The sequence below is a fragment of the Botryllus schlosseri genome, chromosome 7 (assembly GCF_051294905.1).
Source record: "Botryllus schlosseri isolate E-star chromosome 7, Bs_hap1, whole genome shotgun sequence".
NCBI lineage: Eukaryota > Metazoa > Chordata > Ascidiacea > Stolidobranchia > Styelidae > Botryllus > Botryllus schlosseri.
In genome coordinates this window covers 1,007,987-1,033,059 of record NC_137242.1, presented here as the reverse complement: position 1 = coordinate 1,033,059, position 25,073 = coordinate 1,007,987, and the positions used below count along the sequence as shown (strand labels likewise).

The following is a 25,073-nucleotide window of genomic DNA, read 5'->3' as shown; positions in this document are numbered from 1 at the left end:
TCATTGGTACAGGATAACCTAAAGCATTAAAATTAAGCGAGATTATCAATTTCAAGAAACACGTATTAGGAATATAAAATTTTTCCTGTAAAATGTGTTCCCAGTACGATATTTAAATGTTACAAAATCAACCATACCGTACATGCATAGGAAAATCATTGCACAAGAGCACATCTCAGACTCGATCTAACGATTTTTAGCACAGCTGCATCTGGTTCTAGTTCGCTTTATTATTATTTTTATTGTTTCAAAACACCACAAGATTGTGATACAATAAAAAGATAGAAAGGTTTCAAAACGGCTTGAAGTAGTCTTTCAGACACAGCCAACTTGGCCTAGAACAGGGGTTTTGAAACTGAGAGGGCCTTGGGAGGCGTAGAAGCATCTAGAGGGGACGTGAAGCTGTTGTTAACTGACAATTTTTCGCGCTCCGCACGATTTATCTCCAAGTCATGATTGTTGCTCTGTCTATTGTCCTAATTTCATATTTTAGAATTCTCTCGTCAACAGCCATAACCTTAAATGCCATCAAACTATCCGTTGGGATTGCTAGCATTTTGATTGCTCTCTTCGATATTTTGTGATATCGCGATAAGGGGGCGCGAAACTTTTCACCAACATAAAGCGGGTGTGTCTAAAAAAACTGTGAGAACCACTGTCCTAGAACATGGAAGCATGTATGCACACTGCAGTGCACACACACTGAAATAAATCGCATAAGACAACATAGAAGGGCTAGCAATGAAACTGAAGTGGTATGTTTAAGTAGGTGTAATTAATATGTCAGATGAAGGTCCAGTATTCACGAGCACTCTCATGATGGTGTTCCTTAATATACAGTAGATCAATCTTTAATACAAATGAAAACCACTTGATTTCCAAACTTTGGTCCATCCCGACGGTAAGAAAAGAAGTCTTCGTTCGGATCACATTTAGTGCAAGTGGAAAGTTCTTTTGTTGGATTGGAACCATTAGCTCCGTCATCAATGTTAGCACGTTTGATGTCACATTTTTCAAGAATAGTAACAACGGCCAAACGAAGGTCAATGTGAGGTTTTTCTTTCCCTTCACACCAAACTACTATGTCATCTCCAATGCTTTCAAATTTCTTGGAATCGTCTTTTCCAAATTCACAGCAACATACACTCAACGAAGGCCCAAGGCTTGCTACGATATTGTTTGGATCAGAATCGTAACTTGAAACCATCGCCTCTACAGCAGATTGCACTACTCCTGCTAGAATACCCTTCCATCCAGCATGTATGGCACCACAGACTCGTCTCACAGGATCAGCTAGCAGTAACATGTTACAGTCAGCTGCAGGTGATGCGACCGTAACGCCTGGGGTTCTTGTTACTATTCCATCATAAGAATCAGGCGCGGAATGTTCGAAAACCCAGATTTTGTTACCGTGATTTGCTTTCGCAAGATGGTACTTCCCGTGGTCGACCCCCAGATGTCGGCATAATCTTCGAGCGTTTTCTTTCACCGTAAATATCGGGTCTGGCTTCCTGAGACTGTACACAAGATTCAGCGACTTCATTCCCGGATAGTTGGATATCCCTCCGTATCGCTTGGAATATCCATGAATGAATAAATCTGTCGGAATCATCTTCGATCGTATTGTTTGGACAGTACTACAGCTTTCGATTTTTTGTAGTCTGTTCATTATTATTGTAGAAATATCACAATGAGATGAGATTGATTCCAAGGGATGAGTTTGAGCATCACCAAGATAAGGTTCCAGTGATATATTACATATTGGAGGAAAAATGATATCTTTGATAGAAATGAATGTGGTTTGATGCTGGTAGGGAAGAAGGCACATTGCTTCTAGAATACTCTTTCCATCCATTATCCGCTTCATTTCAATCAACCCGTCGATAAGGTCGGGAACAGTCGCTACACAATATCCAGATACACGCTCGGCTTCCCTATCGACAAAGATCAAATATTTGCACACATAACGTGACTGCATTTCGGCATTCACTGAATCCGTCAAGACCTTCATGACATCAGAATCTTTGTGAAAAAACAGAAACAAAGCCATTTTGATATTATAAATGAAAATTATGTATCACAACCTGTAAAATTAGAACGAACATTATAAATTAATTCACCCACAGTAGTATAATATATATATATAACAGTGGATATATATCCACAAAACTCTCATCTGGCAAATGGGCATAAATCAGTACATGCATATAGCCTCTGCTGATAAAACCAGTCTTTATAGGGTGACTGCCGAGCAGTAATTTGCAAGACTTTGTTTTTTTCATGGTCGAAATATGCAAGTCACTCTTGAATTCTTTGAAACGTACATATTTACTTATTAAGTACACTACATACTAAAGCATTTTCATAAACCTCTTGCACAAATTCCACAGTGAAAGCAGCGTACTGCTGGGTGTCGATGAAGTTTGGTACAAATAGAGTTGTCGTGTTTTCATGTTTTTTGTGGTTGTCAATATATGATTGCGGCTGCTCGTATTATGGTTTGAGGCAAGTACTGATGATCCTAGCACATTTGCTATGGTGGGAGATATGTGCTCTACAACGACACATTACTTCTCTACCAGCTACGCTATATACGAAGCTGGCCTGATATATTTGAGGCACACACAAATACATACGACTGACAATCATGCAAAACACAACTAGATCTGGTACAAAATGACACAAAGAGCCGAATCATGCAGGAGCAGGGCATACAACATGCAACGAAACTGATTTGCGACGTCATAGGGCTTCTGGCAACTCAACGTGCAACTGTGTCCTTCCAGTTCAATTCAGAGCTCGATTCTAACCAACGTAAACTTTGGGTCTCTGGGTTATGAGATATGGAAAGTACATTACTAATGCTTCATCAGTAGGACAAGTTTTTGCAACTTTTGCAACTTTTTTTTTACAGCTACCGGCAGCTTCATAAATACTCATAAGTTATGTAGCATGGTGTTTTAGGCTCTTTGGAGGATTCTTATATCGAATTTTCATGCAACGAACTTTTTACTGGAAATAATTGGCACTATATATAAATAGATCGCTTGATTATTTCACTGTCGCAAAAATCTGAGGTCCTTTCTGCTTGACGTACCTTTCAGGCTAGACTGACGAAAATTATATTTTCACTGGGTCAATTTTTTCATGCTATTGACTTTTTTGAAGTCGCTGAGTTTTGCTACAGTGCCTTGGATGCGGATTGATTCGAGTATATCTCATGGTTGCCGGTGAACCCAGCCCTCGGTAAACCCAGCCTTACAAACCCAGCCCTCGGTAAACCCAGCCCTCGGTGAACCCGGCCCTCGGTGAACCCGGTTGCCGGAGGTGGGATATTAGGGTTGGGGGAGGGGGGATATTAGGGTTGGTGGAGGGGGGATATTAGGGTTGCCGGAGGTGGGATATTAGGGTTGCCGGAAGTGGGATATTAGGGTTGCCGGAGGTGGGATATTAGGGTTGCCGTTGAATACAAAATTTCCCAAGGGCGGAAGTCACCGAGGGCCGGGTTCACCGAGGGCCGAGTTTGTAAGGCTGAGTTCACCGCGGTCTGAGTTCACTGGTAATCTTCACTGGTAATGCGTGATCTACGTATGCCCTGACCTCCTTACAAGATCGAAAAATCAGTTGATAATAACATTATTAGTTTAATAATTCATAATAATACTTGTTAATACACTTAATTACAAAAGTTCCCGAGGGCCGAGTTCACCGAGGGCTGGGTTTGTAAGGCTGGGTTTACCGAGGGCTGGGTTCACTGGTAATCTATCTCATTATACCCTAGTAATTCAAAGGAACTTGTCCACAAATACAACTTTTTAGTGCAACTTTGTGAAAAATAAATGCAACTTTGTACTGCAACTTTTGTGAAAAATAAATGCAACTTTCCATGGATTTGATACCACAACAAGTAGACCACGCGTGCTTGATATGCAAAATTTCCCGAGAGCCGGGTTCTCCGAGGGCCGAGTTGGTAGGGACGGGTTCTCCAAGGGACGGGTTCTCTGGTAATCGAATAAAAACTTGCCCTACTAATCAGTAACGGCCACAGCCTTCTAGGAAAGAAGGCCCCGTGGATATACTCAGATATCGCAGATATCGCAGGTATCGCAGATATCGCAGATATCACTACTGTGGATATACTCAGATATCGCAGATATCGCAGATATCATTGTGGATATACTCAGATATCGCAGATATTACCAAAATCCGCAGACATCGAGGTCATATAAAGGTCACGCTTCGTTTAGAGCGCAGATATCACGTCTTAAGCATGTCTAGGTCGATTCAGTGCGCAGATATCAGGTCCGGACCATGCCTGGGGGAATTTTGTGCGCAGATATCAGCTCCGGAGCATGTCCGAATACAAATAGTGCGCAGATATCAGGTATGGACCATACCTGGATTCTTTTGGTGCGCAGATATCAGGTCTGGACCATACCTGGATTCTTTTGGTGCGCAGATATCAGCTCCGGAGCATGTCCGAATACAAATAGTGCGCAGATATCAGGTCTGGACCATACCTGGATTCTTTTGGTGCGCAGATATCAGCTCCGGAGCATGTCCGAATACAAATAGTGCGCAGATATCAGGTCTGGACCATACATGGATTCTTTGGTGCGCAGATATATCAGCTCCGGAGCATGTCCGAATACAAATAGTGCGCAGATATCAGGTCTGGACCATGCCTGGGCTCTTTTGCTGCGCAAATATCAGCTCCGGAGCATGTCCGAATACAAATAGTGCGCAGATATCAGGTCTGGACCATACCTGGATTCTTTTGGTGCACAGATATAAGCTCCGGAGCATGTCCGAATACAAATAGTGCGCAGATATCAGGTCTAGACCATACCTGGGGCTGTTTCCTGCATAGATATCAGGTCCGCAGCATGTCTGACGCCAAGCGATACGCAGATATCAGACCCGGAGTATGTCTGGATACAAATATTGCGCAGATGTCAGGTTTGGACCATGCCTGAGCGTATTTCTTTGGTCGATATCAACTCCACATCATGTCTGGATGGAAATGGTCAGGCCTGGTCACTGGTCAGAGCTGACCAGTAACAAACCACTTACAGTTATTTTTGGGTCCTCAGGCAGATTTTGCCTGCTTGTATCACTTAGACTACTCTAGTGCAGGGGTGTCAAACTCAAGTTGTTTCGCGGGCCGCATTCAAACCTTCAGAATATAGGGGATTAGGGGTTCTATTCAAGCGACACGTTTATTCGCAAACAATGGAATTTGCAAAAATACAAATATTGACTGGTTGAATATAGTTACAAACCGCTAAAACAGGGGCTCTTACGACGATATCAGCATATTTCTATGATCCCCTTGTTTCAGTCGTAATCTGGCGTTAACTCTGCGTATGCGTTGGGAGGAATACAAGAGATTTAATGTAGACGTGGCCGTTGGAATTCGGTTCATTTAAATCGCGATTCGTTTTCCTCTGGTGGTCGGGAACCTTTTCAGTCAGAAGTGATACAGTAGGGCGAACGCAGATATTTGAATTACATTTTTGTAACTACTATATTCTCCATATATTCATGCATGCAACGATTTCACATTGGCGTTTTCGCTTCTTCTAGGTCAATTCTAGGTCAATTTTTCCATGAAACTCTGAACTCAGTGTTCTCCATTTTGGCTTCCCGGAATTGCGTGTCAATGTCATCGAATTTTTGCTAATACTGCTAGAGTGAAACCACAAAATAATAGTTAAAATGTGGCCTATGCACATATTTTACCTTTGCTGCATTGAGGGATTATTTAATAGAAGTTTCACGGACTAAAAATCTCAACATTTGTTAGAAATATGCAGGATAATACAAGCATTTTTCCATCAAATCGAAATTTTTTCGCGGGTCGGATAAAATCGTCCGGTCGTATGTTTCACATCCCTGCTCTAGTGGTTATATATCTTTGTACTACATCCAATTCTACTTGAAAAAAATTTAAGGAAATAATAATACTTTTTTACACTTTGTATTTTGTAAAGTAGAGAGTATAGCATTGGCACATGTTTCTATCACGTTTATAAGAATAATTGTCATGATAAATGTTCAAATAACCTCACACTCCTTGCGAAAAGAGTGTGTGTTCACACCCGAAGGGCGGAGAAGAGTGGTACAAGAAAACATAACCTAACTAAGAATTATATAGCGGTCATAAATCCTACGTGCCTATACGTGCATACCATTCTACGTTACTATGAGCATGCAGAATTTGGATTAAAATGTTGTAGGCTAGGCTACTGTATTTATACCGCGGTTTAAATCTGAGGTACTTTCAGGTTTTGTGTGTCATGAGTACAGTGTCGTTCAAAAATAACTTTTTTCCGGATTCCAGCCATTCACTGATTAAATTGTCAGGTTACCCTAAAAACCGTTGCACGCCAAATTTGGTTCAATTCTAACAAGAATATAAGCCCCCGCAGAGCCAATTTAAATTTTTAATTTATTAGAAAAAATGTTTTAAAAATTTCAAATTTTCCTGTCAACCCCCCGAAATTGTTGAATTTTCTTCAAAGACGATGCAAAACGAATTTGAATCAATTCCAAATAGTAGAAGCGGAGTTATTTGAGTTTTTCATTGATAATTCTTGGATTAACTACCAATATACACCATTCCCGAAGAATCCGACACGGCTCGGATTTCGTGCTAATGCGTGAGCCGAACAAAGCGCAGATGGTCGGAGTTTCTCATTTAGCTGTTTAAACAGTATTTACCATGTTTGTCGACTAGCCCTATACCTGCCTATTCGATTAAGTTGACCGCCGCAACGCTCTATTTGTATCCGGACATGCTCCGAAGCTAACATTTGCGCATGAAAAAGACGCCAAACCTGATATCTGCGCACTGGTAAGGGCATTATATGTTCAATGCTCATAATTATAGGTGCTGATATCTGCTCACCATTTGTATCCGGACATGCTCCGGAGCTGATATTTACGCACCAAAAGAGCCCAGGTATGGTCCAGACCTGATATCTGCGCACTATTTGTATTCGGACATGCTCCGGAGCTGATATCTGCGCACCTAAAGAATCCAGGTATGGTCCAGACCTGATATCTGCGCACTATTTGTATTCGGACATGCTCCGGAGCTGATATCTGCGCACGAAAAGAGCCCAGGTATGGCCCAGACCTGATATCTGCGCACTATTTGTATTCGGACATGCTCCGGAGCTGATATCTGCGCACCAAAAGAATCCAGGTATGGCCCAGACCTGATATCTGCGCACTATTTGTATTCGGACATGCTCCGGAGCTGATATCTGCGCACGAAAAGAGCCCAGGTATGGCCCAGACCTGATATCTGCGCACTATTTGTATTCGGACATGCTCCGGAGCTGATATCTGCGCACCAAAAGAATCCAGGTATGGTCCAGACCTGATATCTGCACCCTATTTGTATTCGGACATGCTCCGGAGCTGATATCTGCGCACAAAATTCCCCCAGGCATGGTCCGGACCTGATATCTGTGCACTGAATCGACCTAGACATGCTTAAGACGTGATATCTGCGCTCTAAACGAAGCGTGACCTTTATATGACCTCGATGTCTGCGGTTTTTGGTGATATCTGCGATATCTGAGTATATCCACCATGATATCTGCGATATCTGAGTATATCCACAGTAGTGATATCTGCGATATCTGCGATACCTGCGATATCTGAGTATATCCACGGGGCCGGAAAGAACAGTGATTCGTATATTTCGTAGACACTAGGTAATTCCCCGGGTAGAAACCGTGCAGGGTGTGCAGTGTGCACCGATCCGTGCCGTGGTAATCATTTCAGATTATAGAGAGATAGAGATATGATGTTCTTTTTCGCCTGCACCATCGAGTTGCTTTGACCATAGCAATTTACAGCGTAGCTACGCTGTAAATTACTATGCTTTGACGACTGAGTTGCGATACGGCCGTGAGGTCATATAGTCTGCGCCTCTCGCTCGGTCAGACCTAGGCAATGCGCGGCCTTCGAAAAGTTACCTGGAATTGAGAACCTACTTTTCAATGTAATCCGTGTACTAAAATTATAGGCTGTATAAAATGAACCGGATATTCGATCACTATGCAGACTGCTGATTTAGGTGCCGCGATTACGTAGCCTGTACGTACGTCGTCCGGTTAATCAAGTAAATGTGGCAAAGTGTGCCGTGCCAATTAAAGTCACAAGAAGTCGCCTTTGTCGTTGCTACATTTAAACTCTCTGTATTTCAGATTGTTACGTGATACCAGCTTGTAATCAAATATCAGTAGTGTGTTTATTGAGAAAATTAGTAAGTTTAACATCTCTGTATTAGTTGCCAACTCATGCCGCCCTATTTCTTGTCGCTTTCTTTTTCTATACTATCTTCTTTACTTTCATTCAGTGTGCATTAGGGCTGTTCAAAAATACCTTTTTTTCCCCGATTCAAGCCGGTCACCTCTTAAATCGTCAGGTTGCAGTTTAAAACCTTGCTCACCAAATTTCACTCGATTCCAACCAGTAAAGGCCTCCGCAGATCCAATTAAAATTTTTAATTTATTATGGAAAATTAAAAAAAAAATTTTCCAAATTTTTCTGCCAACCCCATGAAATTGTTGAGGTGTCTTCAAAGACGTTGCAAAACAAATTTGAGTCAATTCCGACCAGTAGAAGCGGAGTTATGTGAGTTTTTCGTTGATAAATCGCGGATTATCCACCAATCAAGGATAATCCGAGAAATATCATCGAAAAACTCACATAACTCCGCTTCTACTGGACGGAATTGACTCAAATTTGTTTTGCAACGTCTTTGAAGACAACTCAACAATTTCATGGGGTTGGCAGAAAAATTTGGAATTTTTTTTTTTAATTTTCCATAATAAATTAAAAATTTTAATTGGATCTGCGGAGGCCTTTACTGGTTGGAATCGAGTGAAATTTGGTGAGCAAGGTTTTAAACTGCAACCTGACGATTTAAGAGGTGACCGGCTTGAATCGGGAAAAAAAAGTTATTTTTGAACAGCCCTAGTGTGCATGCCTCCTCTTTACATCGCCTAGGCCAAGGTGGGTGTCAGATTCCATAGACTACTCCTTGTCGCTTCGACATCTTCCTGTCTTTTCATTGTATCGCATTTTTGTGGTGTATTGAACTGATAAAATTGCTAATAAACCAATGATGATGATGATGATACATCACCAACTATTCGAATCACACGATTAAAAATCTCTCGGTTAAAAAAACACTGGTTAAAAAGGCTCGCTATAGGCCATGCTATTGAACCTCAAGAAAAATCAGTATCCATCTCCATATGAATCGACGTCATTAATTTGTTTCATTATTTTGACGCTTTCTCCTCATCCGTTTATCGCGAACCCTCGTTAACTCGAGAGTCATATAAAATTTCATAATTTCATTGTTTTCAAATAAGTTTTAAATACGAACGTAATTTGCTTTCCGGAAGTCGCGTCATTGTTGCACTCGGGGCATCGCTCTTGCTCGTGATTAGGGTGACGGACGATACTATTGTTTCGGTAACACAATAGCATGAATTTTGAGTGAATACTAAAATAGTTTATGATAACTCAACCATGGTTCCCTGCCGGGATCTTCTCCCTTTTCATCAAAATGTATAAATTATATCAGCGCTTCGCAGTTCATTCCAATTTCCCATGAAGCTCGACTCGGCAAAATCCGCAATGAAACGATTCCAACAGCAGACGCTCATCGCATTTTTTCTCGCTGGGACTTGGATTAAAGCTTCAGGTGTGAATATAGTTTCGTGTTTATTCAACATCAGACCGTTTAAGTAATCTAATGTACTTTCTGATCTTTATATCAGTTATTAGTAATCATTATTGAACAATTTTATCAGTCGATATTTTGCCTATACACATATAGGTCAGTTGCGCATCAAGCGTTTTGTAGCCGCGAGCGGGAATTGGGAATCACCAGACGGAAACTTTAAGGTTAGCCCTGCATTTGCCTGTCTTCGCCTGCAATTTGCTTTATCGTTTCTGACTGTTATTGTTAACAGAGCCTGGCGGACCGTCACAGCTTAGTCATTGAAGACCTCCATCGGAGAACGAAGCTAGGTTTGTTTGAGATTCACAGTGTTCCGACTACATTGGTCATTTTAGACCAGGACGATACTCTTTATTTTTTATTCCATATTTAATGACTTATCACGGCCCACTTCTAGGCTTTAGACACCGCTTATATGCGGATCACGTGGCAAGGGGAAGCCTAGATAAACCTCCAACACTTAGGGCGGAGATTATAAAGTTGGATTATTATTGATAAAGTCGGTTATCGCGTTCATCAGGATTTAACAGCCTAGGATAGAGAAAACCGGTTGATCGCAGCGCATAAAGTTAGTTTTAATTTCATGATTTAACAAACCGGAACTGCGTACTGCGTAACATTTCCACACGGAAGTATTTCCAATAATGACCGTGTCCGTGACTATAGGTAATGGCTTTACTAAACAATCAGACAATCAACGAATTATATACGCACCATTGCAGAGCGATATACAAGACATATCAATATTATATATTCCGTTTCTTCGCTGTACCGTGTACTCATAAAACGCACGACTTTCATTTCGCGATGATGATAATTCTATACAGTCGCAGTATCTTTATCAGCAGGCTGCCATTTCATTCAACAAATTGCCGTCCAACAGCCAATAACGCGTTTCCGCACTATGATGCAACAGATTACACCAGTTCAATCAAAACTCGGGACAGCTGGAGTAATCATCGCGCGTATAAACTAATCCAACTTCACGCGACGCAATTAGCATTCTACCGGATCAGCCAACTTTATGATCTCCACCTTAAATGCGTCCCGATTAGCAGTTTTTAATCACATGTTCGGATCAACAAACTTTGTGATCCCCGCCCTTGGGAAGAAATTCTCGAGTCAACCTCGGTCGGACTCGAACCCGCAATCTAACGTCGCAGTGGAATCAAAGTGACTTATGTCCAGTTTTCAAATTTGGAAGGTCCATTATTAAAACTTGAAAATAATCAAGTTTTTGAAAAATTTTCATTCTTTTTCGGCCATATCTTGGCCATGGTTATGTCTGTTTCATTAATTCAAAGTTAATCAGGGCCAATATATGGCTAAGAGAAGATGAAAACCTTACGTAAATTGGTGTTGCAGCTGTGGATCATAACACTATGCTATCTTGCCACAGCGAAGCTAAGTAAATTAACGCTGTGATTTGATAGGAATCCAAACACTGCTGATAATGCAAAACCTTGAGTTCATCCTGCCAATTTTAATCATATATTTTATTATATATAATATATTATTAATATGATATTAATTATTTCTACTAATTGAAATACTTTCTCTGTCCGTCTGGACGGCCATGCCACGAGTCGTAACTTCACTCGTAGGCTGTTTTGGCTGGGGTGGGCAAACTAGTCATCTGAGGAGCCCAAGTAGAAGTAGAAGAAACGCCATAAACATCTATAGTTAATTATAAGTAGAAGCAGGGGTTTCAAGGACATGTCAAATTTGCCTCGAATGGGTATAGGAAATAAAGTTTTAAAACGCACTCAAGTGAGTATAGGGTTACCATACGCCCTCCTTTAGGAGGATGTGTCTTCCTTTTTCAGGTTTTTGAAAATGTCCTCCGAGGACGCCTAAATGTCCTTCTTATTGGCAATTATTAGTCCTCCTTTACAGTCTTTAGATCGAATAAGATTCGTGTAAAAATTGGCATGGATTACGCTAGGAAATTCGTGGTTCGAACTTGAGCGACGACCATTTTTTAGTCAACCAACCACAATGTCGTGGTATATTTACCATTTTTTTCCGGATTTTGCTCCAGTACTAAAAATCTGAAAATTTTGAAAGAGTGTCCTCCGTTCCCGATTCAAAAATATGGTAACCCTAAGTAAGTAGATTTGATTGAGACGTAGTTGCATACTTTTAGTATAGTCGACCGAAGGTCTACATATCGTAATAAGATGCGTCTTCGCGAATATAGCGGTGGAATCAAAGTAGCTTATGTACATTATTTCAAATTTTGAGATTCATTTTTCAAACTTATAGAAAATAAGTTTTTAAAAATTTTTCATTTTTTCAGCCATATGTAACTTGGCCATCTTTATATTTATCACATTGCCTCAAAGTTATTCATGGCTAAGATATGGCCGAAATAAAAAGAAAACTTTACATAAAGTCAATATTCTTATAATGTGTAAAAGGACATAAGCTATACTCTAATTCTGTAGCAACGATAAAGCGATAAAACTGCCCATACACTTTTAGCGAAATTAGTGTATATTCACACACAAAAGGCCGAAAAGAGAGGTAAACGAAGAAGAACCTAACTTAGAATTATATCGCCGTCGTAAATCCGACATGTGCCTACGTGTAGGCTACATCTTCCTGTTCATGCATAATTTGGATTAAAATGTTGTACTCGATTTATACCGAGGTATAGGTCTGAGGGAGGCTCCGGTTTCGTGTGCCATGGGTGCATGTATAACTATTCACACCGGTGTATCAGGGGTGGTACATGTAGTATTATCACTAAGCTTCTAGCTGTCTACTTAGACAGATACTTTTACAAGTCGGATTCGAAGTGTATTCGCCCAGACCACATGCTTGTCTGTCATCAAAACAATCCCGAAACCCATCGCATGATCAATCAAGCATATCATAACACCACATCTCCCTTTTTTAGGGGAAGAGACATCAACACTACTTACATTATATACAAGTCACGATACAGCAGCGATAACAATATATACAAGGTGACACTACCCCTGCGAGGTTAGCAAGAGCAGGGCATTTGCACTTAACAGACAGAGTCACCAGGGAGGTAGACTACTCCCAAGGTGTACAACAGGTTAGGGGATTATTCTGCCCCTGATCTTGAAACCTGTGTGTGATCAATATTGCTCAATAAATCGTTGTGGCGGATTTCTAATTCTCGAGGATCGTCTAAGAGTGATACTGTATCTTATACTTCACAAAATGCATAGTGAGATGAGTGACTTGTATCGAAAAAATGTTAAATAGTGGAAGTACTCAAAAGAAAAACTTGAGCACTAGTACGTACCAGGGGTGGCCAATCTTTTCGGCGAAAGGTCACAAGGGCGATAATATAGCTTGACTCAATTCTGTAAATTAACCGTATTTTTAACTTTCAAGGGACACCAATACTAAAAGCAAGAAATCGAGTGACAATAAGTCGCGCGAAGTGTAAAAATAATGTCAAGTCAAATAAATCTGCCACGAAATATTCTACTTTATGATCATATACGAAGGATGATTTACGAAAATGTGGTTGGCCCCTGGCTACCCCAAGATGTCGCGGTCGGGGTATTCAAATTTTGGTTAACCTTGCAAGTTCACAATAACTTTCCTGGGTAATTTATTTTTTTGATATTATAACTAATTTAGAGAATTCCCTCGCAGGCCTATCAAAACCGTCTCGTGGGCCACGGGTTGGCCGCCTTTGGTATAGTGCGAGTGGTCAAAACCTACTTGAGTACTCTGAAAAAGTAGCGGTATATCTCGTTACTGACCACCTCTGGCTGTTAGCCCCTTTCTTCTTCGCACGCAAACCTTTTGTTTGAGATGGAAAGTAACATTACAGGGACATGTCGCAACCACTCCGCACTCGCGACCGCTTCATCCGGCGTCATTACTTCACCGAACTACCCAAGCAATTATCATGATAACGCGTGTTATTCGTGGGAAATCACCGTCTCAAAAGGAATGGTATGTCACAGACAAATGTTGGCAATAGAACACAATAGCACACAAAACATAAAAACATATTTTTGAATCGGGAAAGGAGGACACTTTCGCTATTTTTGCTGAAAAATGTGGTGGGTTGACTAAAAAAGGTCATTACTCTCGTTCGACTCCCGATTTACACACTTACACACTTTTTGTTGTGTTCTTGATCTTGCTTGAACAATAACTCATACGAAGAGGTTGCAATATGAAATCAGTATATATTATCAGTAGAACAACTCAAGACAGACGACACGATCCAGAGTGCAGTTAAACGAAAGACCAGTAGACAACAGAACTCAGCGTATAAATATGAAGCACGACACGCGAGGAAATAATGATTGGCGGTAATTTCTAATCCTATAGACAAACAAGATAGGGCTACCATACGTCCTCTTTTAAGAGAATTTGTCCTCTTTTTTGACTTTTTTGAAAGCGTCCTCGGACGACGCCCTTTTGTCCTCTTTTTTGAGATTTTGTCCTCTTTTTTGAGAATTTAGGTCAAATTTACGGCCAAAATCGACTGAGATGCCGTAAATCAGCACCGAAGTAACGCTCAGGTGGGTATATATTTCGGAAGCTGAGCCGGAGATGACCTTTTTTTAGTCAACCACCTGAGAATGTGAAGGGAAAAACTGTATTTCGGGCGCCGAGCGAGAAAGACGACCTTTTTTTTAGTCAACCGACCACGAAGTGAGAGAAATTGACTATTTTTCAGGATTTTCCACCGCGGTTTTGCAAGTCTGAATATTCTGAAAATGTGTCCTCTTTTCACATTTCCAAAATATGGTAACCCTAAAATAAGAGACAAACGATACCAACGTAAAATGCGCGAACATAACACGTTTTAGCTATAATTTGTGGTGTTGACTAAAATAATCGTCGCCTCCGATCGAACCACGAATTTCCTATTTAGCGTCATTTATGCCCATTTTCACTCGAATCTATATACGTTATCTTAGCTATAAAAGCTGTAAAGGGGGACAAATTGACAAAAAAGAGGACATCTAGGCGTCCTCGGAGGACATTTTCCAAAGTCTGAAAAAGGAGGACAAATCCTCCTAAAGGACGACGTTTAAAATCCCAATGATGCTTAAATAGGTGCTAAGGAATGTATGCGCGTATAGGCATACGGTGATACGGAGGATTTGAAACATCGATATAATTCTTAGTAAAGTTCTGTTTCGTGTACCATCCTTCAGGTGTGAATACACTCTTATCGCTGAAAGTGTATGGTTGTCCAAAATAACTTTTATTTTCAAATTTTACTGTCTACCCCATGGAATTGTCAAGTTGTCGAATAAACCACTAGGCAACTTGAGTACTTCGAAAATATACTGACCGCCTCTAGGCCTACACATCAAGTTTAGGCACATATGCGACGAGTGCTGTTAAATGACCTTTGACCCATATTACGACCGATGCATGTTGAACCAAACTTTTGACCTGGATAGTGTTTTGCCCCAAAAAACATACTGTTATACATTTATAGATTATCAGAATCGTGCCGAACGAATTCGTGCTGGAAACGCGGCTAGACTGTGTCTTCGATAACCTGACGTTCGTCGGATATGGAGTAAGCGCAACTCACAACTCTATCTCACGTATACCACAATCACTGACCATTTGCGATTATTACAGACATTCTGTAATACAATATTTAAAGAAATTACGACGAAATCCAATGTACTACTCGTCATATTCAAAACGGATGCTTCAGTGGTGACATCTGGGTTCTCATTCGACTGGCGAGCCATAGCCCACGTAAGTTTTAATACCCGTAGACCTTATGCTGAATGTTATCTCCGTGATTTCCGAAACCTTTTATCTGATTGGATTCTCTTGATCTTTCAGCGACAATGAAGTCCCGGTCATTGATTTGTTGTCCGACAGACTTTATTCTGGAGAGCTATGACGGAATTGGAACATAACAGATATGCGGAAACTAGAAATCGCTACCTTTCCAAGTTCCGTTGCGGTCATTGCCCATAAAATTTCAATGACTTCTTTACATCGGAATCAAAAGCGCAAGTACAACTATTCGCGTCTTCGTGGTCCAACCATCGTATGGTCGAGAGGAAAGATCATCGCTCTATCAAATATGCCGGACCTGAATTGTGGAACAGTATCTCACCGGCTATCCGGCAGGCGTCGAGCATGTGGACATGTCGAAATACAAGCAATTTCTACTGGATAGATACTATGGTCATTAGTCAGCCCTCAAGTTTACCCGACCACGATCTCGCTTGTCCTCATGTAGGCCTATTATCTTCTTTTACTTTTCATTATTGCAAACTACTAAAAAGACGGTAGCCTACATTGCCTGGCCTAGGCCCAGGTGGGTGTCTGATTTCAAAGACTACTCCAATTCGATTCTACACCTTCTTATCTTTTCATTTTATCGCAGTCTTGTGGTGCTTTGAAATGATGAAATTCTTGATAGAACTGATACTGGAATTAGGAATTAGTGACTCGACTCGCACTGTATTTGCTCACTCCGCCCATGAGTTGCTATGTGTTTATTTTTGTATTATGTTCAATATATAAATTAAATTCTTATAGTAATTCGAGTGTGACCGTACGCAATGCTATCTAGCTTGAAGCTCGTTAAAATAGAAATCCGAAGCTCCAGAGTAGGGTAAATCGCTTATAGAGCCAAAGTGATGGCTTTATTTTAGTCAACACAGTAGGCCTACTATTGGTGGAAAATTTTTCAAGATCACCAGTTTTCTTATCCGATGCTGGAGCTTTATTAGGAATTTATGAAAAGTGCCCTCTTTTTAGGATCTCGAAATATGGTAACCCATGATAGGATTTGTCTGACAGTTCCTTCTCTGCAGAGAGAGAGAGAGAGATGATATTCCATTTCGCCTACACCATCGAGATGCTTTGACGACGGAGATGCGGTTCGACTGCAAGGTCAAGTCTGCAGCCCCTCCATGCTATCCGTGGTTGCTGAGCACCTATCACAGTGGTTCTCAAACTGGAGACGCGCCCCTCTGGGGCGTGAAAGTAACCGGGGGAGGGCGCGAAACTTCGGTCGACAGCAAAATTTTTTTGCTGCAATCCATAATTATTGCTGCGTTCCATGGCATCAAACTATGCGTTAGGATCGCTAGCATTTTGCATGGTTGCATTTTTTCATAGGCCGATAAGGGGGGGGGGGGGGGGACGAAATATTTTACTATCATAAAGGGGGGGGGGCATGTTCAAAAAAGTTTGAGAACCAATGGCCTAGCATGATAGCGGCGGATACCAGTTTTCTAGTCTTTGGTATGTATGACCCGGCCGGGGATCGAACCCACGACCTACCGATCGAGAAGCCGGACGCATCACCATTACACTAACTTGATTGCTCGGGTAATAGGCCTACTCGGGCAGGGTAGGGGAGGGAAAGAGCGCGTTCGAAACTGCAGCAAGCCCTAGTTTTGTGTATGTATAAGTCATTTAATAATAATTTGTAAACCGCCGAATATAACAATATTTCATTACACTAGGGCGCTGTACACAAGAGGCAATAAAATATAAAAGTAGGCCTATAAACGATAAAAGACGGAGTGCATAATTGTAGGGCATAATAAACACTACTGTAGTGGAACGTTCGTGTGAATAAAACGGTTTTGATTTTGCGCTTGATAACATGTAGCGAGTGAGATAATCTGCTAGAAGCTGGAAGATACTGAAGATTGTTCCACAGAATGGCAGCCGAGGAAGAAATGGTTACTCTCGAATGTCGATGTTTTGACTCTTGGATCTGACAGGAGTTTCTGCGACTGAGAACGTAACGCCCTTCTGGGGTTGTAGATTGTAACGAGCTCACGCAGAGAGAGAGAGAGAGATGAGTCTTTATTTTCATCGAGCCAAAATACATAACAAACGGCAGTGATGGTGGTACAGAAAATATGCGTGCACAGTATTCGGTATTAGATAGGAATGATCGATAAGACCGTGAAGGTCATCTAGTCTGATCACACCAGCATCAAACAGGTACACTTGACTCTGAGCAGATACCTGGTGCGCACTTCCCTCCATGCATTTGAAAACACACAAGCTTGTATTCAGACCTATATTCTATGGGAAGCAAATGAAGGGATCTAAGAATCGACGTTACGTGATCAGATCACGCTTCCTTTACAGAAATAAATCAAACTGTATTCGCAATTGCAAAAGAACGGTACATTCCTAGTATCGCTGAACGTTATCGGGGGCCTTTGGGATGCTTTTAGTCTGGGGGTGTAGCCGACAGCAGTGTTGGCCTACATATTTTTAGTAATCTGACGGCATGAATAATCTACAGAATAGGATAAGGTTGTGTACCATCATCATCATCATCATTGGTTTATTAGCAATTTTATCAGTTCAATACACCACAAAAATGCGATACAATGAAAAGACAGGAAGATGTCGAAGCGACAAGGAGTAGTCTATGGAATCTGACACCCACCTTGGCCTAGGCGATGTAAAGAGGAGGCATGCACACTGAATGAAAGTAAAGAAGATAGTTTGGAAAAAGAATGCGACAAGAAATAGGGCGGCATGTCATGGGAAGCGAGATCGATAGGTCAGTCGTGGTCCGGTAATCTTGAGGATGGACTGTATTTATTTAGTAGTAATTGCTTGTATTTCGACTTGAATGTGGACATGCTCGTCGACTGTCGGATGGCAGGCGGGATACAGTTCCACACATCAGGTCCGGCATATTTGATGGAGCGATGATCTTTTTGGTCGATCATATGATATTTGGACGACGTGGACGCGCGTGTTGTACTTGTGCGCTTTTACTGCCTGGAATCTAGATCAATATCGATATCTCAACTGGGGGTTCGCGAAACTTCCAAACTGGCTGTTAACATGATTTGTGATTTTGTCAGGACTCGCTTAAGCAGAATGGTCGTCTGAGATGAAATATCGATACTGTGCATTGCGCAAACGCATTCTTTGCCATTAGCCTACTGATACAAACATCTGCTTTTCAGATATGTTTTGTTGGGGTGCTATAAAAGATTCCATTGCAAAAACCCATTTTCTGATGGGGATATAGGCTACCCTGCTATTGCAGAATAACTTCGGGGTGGGCTTCTAGATAGAAATATTTAGACTGGGCGTTATATGTCCAAGTGGATTGAAAATCTGATTCTCAATTTTCGTCCCATTTCTGTTGTGACCACATCCACAAAATTCGATCACTTCGAAATATTAAAAGTATTCCCAATTTCGACAGGAATAGTATATGATGATATTTTCAAGAAAAGTCATTTTGTTGCTATTTATCAGTAGCCTACAGTTAATATTTGCACAAGACAGATGACGGCTGCACGATAACGGAGCTAGATTTGAACTAGAAGTGGGGGTCCGCGAAGACAAAAACGTAGGGAACCACTGATCTAGAGTAAGTGCTTCACGTAGTAATTTACTTTTACGTGAAACGCGATCGACACGAGTAAGCGGAATTGAACAATACGTAATTCTGCTGTCTGGGAGACCCGTATAACGTCGGCAAGTGCCCATTATTTTCATCACGTCTCCTTGATATCATCTTCTGCCACCTTCAATCCAGCGTGCACGCTCACTTTTGCACGACTAGGAGGGTGTTTTAAATGCTTAGGCTACTCGTTTCGACTCCTTCTCCGTCCTTTCATTTTATTGCAATCTTGTCGCGTTTTGAATCATTGGAACTATTAGAAACCCGAACCGAACGAACAACCAGTTATACATTCACTTAAAATTGTCAACAACAATCTTCATGAAGGGCGTGAATCCTAAGAAAACTGTAAAAAATAACTAGAGAGATAACCGAACGTAGCTCAGTTGCTAAGCAAGACCGCTTGTTGACTTTTCGCAGGGTTTTATACGACTCTGTGGATTCAGCTCTCGAGACGTCCACATTGCACCGCCATCTTTATGACAAGACGCAGTTTCAAGTCAATATGGTAGATCCCTCTTGAGTGTGTATGTGTAAACCTCACTTTGCCAATAAATGCACTACTAACATGAGACCATTTGATCCTAAAGACAATAAAAGGAATATGCCAGCAACACGGTACCGATTACATATATTTAAATACAGCATATTCTTCACTTTGTATCAAGTGTGTCATGAATTGCAAATACAGGAACTCTTTGAGTAAGAAATCCACCTCAGGATATTCATTGTACTAAAACAAATAACACTGTAATTTTACATACATTCTGTTACAGACGCCAAGAATTTAGACTTTACGTCAATAGACAGTTTTCAACAAATTTGTGTAGGTTTAGTTGCTTAATAAAGATCATTACCTTTTTGAAAGGCCTTCATCATATAAAGCAACTTTTGAAATATAACTGACACTCAAATCACACTGTTACACACCACGAGTGAAATCTTGAAATTTGCTACTAGACTGATATGTCACAGGCATTGATATTATTGCACACAACATCACAGATGACATACAACTACAATTGAATTAGATATTTGAACGATACAATTCGGTCTCACAAACAAAATGAAATATATGTCTTAACAAAGGTGGATATCAATGGCGTTAGGGCTACAACATAAAACCTCAAGAGAATCACAGGATTGACTGTCAAATTACAAACCATAGTCTAGTCTAGTGAAAACCGTTTTTGGGGTGAAATTAGAAAAATAAATGCCATTTTGGTAAGGAGTTATTATCTCCACCAGTGATCAACATTGAACAAATTATTGTTGAACTCAACATAAGAGCACATCCATTGAATCATGTAGGCCCTAACAAAAAAAATATATATGAATACACAAGTCGGTCTGAGTATATAAGTAGTACAAAATTGTATCATCTGAAACAAATCAATATAACCACATAGTTAACGGGGTTGAAACACTAGTTTCATTTTTGGTACCATGAACAACATTTTGACTAATCACACGACAATGAGTGCAGGGGAAGTGCTATATGAATCACAAAAGCCAGGTCCAGATGAACACGGAAATCATGTCAGCAGATTAAAAAAGATATACGCCACGAACACACAGCAGTTTCATGTCGATACTAAAATCAAATTTTCTAATGCTACGAAAAAATAGGGATGACGCGACGCAAGGATCAATTACCACAAACTGATAAATCAAAACAAAAAGATTGGCCCATCTCCATTCAAGACATGAAGAAACTGATAATTACAGAACTATCTAGTTTTCATTGCACATTGCTAAAGAGAACCATATATGAATTCTGGCGTACAGAAGTTACATTCTTCCTGTTCCTTAAAATGATAACTGTTTATGGAAATGCTTTGCTGAATAGACAAAATAAGGAAATATATCCAAATTGCCCGACCAATTACCGGTTCGCTTTGAAAGAAATATCGGCCATTAAAGGTATAAAAATATCGGCAATTTTGGTGACGTCACAACACGGTAGTAGGGAGTGAAAGATCTATAATCGGCGGCTGCTAGACTGAGAATATTGATCTAATTCTTGTAGCTTACAAGTGTCCAAATGTAGCAGTTCTAGATTATTTCATGTCCAAACATAGAAGTGGCGTTAAGCCTGTTAAAATAACTGCTAGATTTTTGAATACCGGCCAAATATACCGATGAACGCTTTCAGTTCTATCGATATCGGCTCAAAAATCAGATACCAATGGCGCCCTACAAATGACCAAGGTTTGCAAAATAGCGAATCAACACAGTCAAGATTTGGAAAACTAAACCATTTGAATTTCAAGAAGTAAACTTTGTGCTAGAGAGAAACCGCACAGAAGGCACCTTCAATCACTCTTTTCAGTGCAAGCACTGGTCTCGGAAATGTGCTCCAGAGCATACTGCATTCCCCATATGCTGAGAGGCCGCATATAAGCCAGAGACCTGTAATGGTTGTGCTTCAAAATCGCTTCCGGAGTCTGAAAAGCCATCCCCAAGTCCTCCCAACAGCTTCTATACATCCCTTCCGCCGTGATAAATCCTTCGTGCACCATACCCTTGTGAATCATAGTGGCTGCGACCGCATAAGTAACGCCGCACCATACTTCATGAGATTGTACGCTGGACTGGTCGACCTTTCCGCTCGGTCTCATTCCATTTACAGCTCCACGTTTTCCATCAGCAAACGCTAAGACGTTAAACTCATACACTTTTTTCAACGAACTGACGATTTGCTCATGAGGTAGAACATCGGCGATATCTGAAGCTAAAAGATACCACTGCCCGGCACACTGGTCCGCCATTATGCTGTCACTATGATTGCTACGTCGATTGCTGTCATAGTTGAAATATTCACCGTTCCACAGTTTATCTTGGTATGATTTTGTAGCTAAAGTCAAAGTTTCGACGTATTTTTCTGCTTCATGCTGGCGTCCAATCACTTTTCCTGCCTCCAAAACACAACGTAGAGCGCCGAGCCATAAACCACCACAATAAGCACTAGGACCGGTCACACTCCACCCATCAAAAGTCTGGTCGGCCGTCCCACTGTTTTCAATTAACCCATCACCGTCAGTATCGTGTTTCATGCTCATGGCCATCACTGTTAAACAAACCGGCCACATATCGGTCAAAAATTCTTTATTCTTTGTGATATAATAGTCTCGGAACACTTGTAACACAAATTTCGGGTTCAAATCTTTCCAAGAAGCAGTATCGTGCACAAAATATGCGTTAACGCGCTTCCACGGTTCGTCTTCGGGATCACCAACATCATGCGGTACGACACCTGGCGTTTTAACAACCCCCCTGTCTCCGTCCATGAGGAAATGAAACCGTGTCGCGTCACTTTGTAGAATACTAGCAGCGATATCGTATTGAAGGCTTAGTTCCAAGTTTGGCCAGAGATGGGCAAGCGCGATGGACGCGTAAAAGTGAACGTCGTATGTGTTGAACATGCGGTACTCCTGTCCTTCGAGATATGCGAAACGGCCGTATTCCTGAATAATGCTTGAATTTCGCAAATATTCCTCCGTAACAGACGAAGAGCTTTTTCTTTTGGACCCGCCATCCGGTTTTGAGCTTTCAAGCCATATCGTTCCGCCGTCTGTGACGTAATACAGCTCGTTGAACAACGCAGATTTGTACCAGCTTGGCAAATCTGCGTTCGATAATATCGGATTTTGCCAGATTTCGATTTGCTCCTCCCATTTTGCGTAGTTTTCTAACGCGTAAATCGCGATTTTACGACCAGCGTCACCATCGGAACCAAAGAAACGCGTGTAACGTCGATAACTGGGCGACTCTTTCGATCCAAAGTACACAACTGGCATGTCCCATGCCAGTACAAAATCCAAACCGTCTGATGCGCTCTTTGCCTTCACAGGGCTTTGAATAGCGACAGCACAACCTAACGCTTGTCCTGGCAAGGTTTTTTTGCTTACTTCATCAGCACAGTCAAATTCTCCATCTTTGTATAAATCATTCCATAAAGCCAAACCGTCGGATGTCGGATCAAACGATAAACATTTCGTTACCTTCCGAGCGTTAGCTTCTTTTCCAGCTAATGTCATAGTGTACGGCATTTTATCAAAGTGTGTGTTGTGCATCGTGACGCCAGTACAGTTTTTATCAGTCTTCAATTCTTCATTATAATTTCCTTTAGCTGAACGAGCGGCTTTTGTGCCGATTCCGTTTTCCATGGCAAGAACAATCGTGACTTGAAAATTGTGATACGAAGTGTTTTCAATATGCCAGGAGAAAATGACAGCCGGTATGCTTGAATCTTGGTATTCGTGGGGTATAACGGGTGATATTTGACGGCAAGTTAAAATGAGGCCAAGATGTGGGATTTCGTAGACGGTCCAAGCGCGGGGATAGAGAGCGTGATAAAACGCTTTGTTTGCTGGAAAATTCCATTTCCATGATTTAAGACCTTTTTGAGGGCAAGAATTGGGGCTGAGTACGTTTTGATAAACAGTCTCTCCGTTACGTCGAACGCACACTATAAACTGATTGGCCGAAGTTGTTTCAAATTCATAGATCCCGGGACGTAATTGCCAACGACAGAATTCACCCCGCCACCCACGATTGAAGCAACCTCCTCCAATACCACCAGCCGGGACACCATAGATTTGGCGTAGGGGTTGTTGATCGAAGAAATCCATGCATGGACGACGGTTGATTCTCTTCAAGCGGCGATGGAAACGAACGTAGCGAAATGCTAAGCCTACAAGCGCCGGCATTTGGGATATTTTCGGCGACATCCATGGACTTCTCTTTTCGGAAAATTTGTGGCTCAACGCGATTCTCCATCCATGATCCGGTACATTATGTCCACTTGATATACCAGTCCATGATGACATCAATTTATACTCTTCCTTTTGCTTGACGGATTCCGCATTGTCATGTTTTTCACTCATTTTACGGCTAAAAGCCACTGAAATCCAATTGTTTTCCACAAAATCTCACATACAACTATACATGTAGGTATGAGCTGACTGTTAACAATCATGAATGTACAATTTAGTCAAACAATAGACAGACAATGATCAATCCATCACAACTATACCGCACTGGGCTACAGGCAAAAATAATACAGGACTGGACTAATCATGCCGTCAAAAACAGTCTGAATTTAACGGCAACAGCCAGGCTTGCACATGTGCAAACTACTAGAACTATAGAGCTACTCACTTTTCAAAAGTTGCAACTAGAACTAAAAAAAACATTGACCTTTAAAATTTCACAAGTAACTAAATTAAAACGCAACCAACCAAAATCGATTCTGAAGCAACTCCTTAATTCTATTTGTTCAGAATCGTATCGGCTTTCGCATGAACATCAGTGGGCTACAGGACGGGGTTTTGAGTTTGAAACGAGAGTAAAAAATCCTTGACTACGCCACTGTTAGTAGTAATGACTCTTGTCTCTTGAGCTAGCACACAACAGAACACCGGTATATCACGATTCACGTCAAAAGACAATACGTATTTCTTAGTTGTTCGGCAACTGTTGTGTTTCAAATAACGTACTAAACTAGAACTATTCCGTTTTCAAAATCCACAATTCTAACTAGAACCTCTAAGAAAAACGCAGTACATAGCTGACTGTCAATTAACGAGATTGGTCCCATCGTTTGTACAAGTCTGTCAAGTGCCAATAACACCATTCTTTCTACAGTGAATTAATATATAATGAATTAAATATGAACGCCACGTCAATTTACGCACGTGGAAGATATGTCGAACACTGGCGAAACTCCGCAACTACAGCCTGTCTCGTTTCAGAGATCTGAATGATTTATGACGATGTAAACAATATGTCATGAAAGGAATACCTTGTACGTTTCCATTGGCACTGCCCGATAATGCTCAACACTGTCGCTATGACAAGTTTTAAATATAATATAATCGACATTCAGGCAAAATATGACCAGTATGCTGACAA

At 41.1% G+C, this 25,073-nt stretch overlaps 3 protein-coding genes across 3 annotated transcripts; 1 reads left to right on the top strand and 2 right to left on the bottom strand.

Annotated features, from left to right (window-relative positions):
* Positions 1 to 18: 18 nt before the first annotated feature.
* On the bottom strand, positions 19 to 2,110 carry LOC145443078 (purine nucleoside phosphorylase LACC1-like). The gene has a single exon (XM_080321073.1). The coding sequence runs from the start codon at positions 2,048 to 2,050 to the stop codon at positions 845 to 847; it is 1,206 nt and encodes a 401-aa protein (XP_080177199.1). The 5' UTR covers positions 2,051 to 2,110; the 3' UTR covers positions 19 to 844.
* Positions 2,111 to 8,406: 6,296 nt separating this feature from the next.
* Positions 8,407 to 16,305, top strand: LOC145443100 (membrane frizzled-related protein-like). The gene is made up of 7 exons (XM_080321103.1): positions 8,407 to 9,733; positions 9,869 to 9,936; positions 10,005 to 10,062; positions 13,593 to 13,717; positions 15,228 to 15,311; positions 15,377 to 15,499; positions 15,590 to 16,305. The coding sequence occupies exons 1-7, from the start codon at positions 9,640 to 9,642 to the stop codon at positions 15,596 to 15,598; spliced, it is 561 nt and encodes a 186-aa protein (XP_080177229.1). The 5' UTR covers positions 8,407 to 9,639; the 3' UTR covers positions 15,599 to 16,305.
* A 3,466-nt stretch (positions 16,306 to 19,771) lies between these two features.
* On the bottom strand, positions 19,772 to 25,073 carry LOC145443055 (non-lysosomal glucosylceramidase-like). The gene has a single exon (XM_080321044.1). The coding sequence runs from the start codon at positions 24,044 to 24,046 to the stop codon at positions 21,473 to 21,475; it is 2,574 nt and encodes an 857-aa protein (XP_080177170.1). The 5' UTR covers positions 24,047 to 25,073; the 3' UTR covers positions 19,772 to 21,472.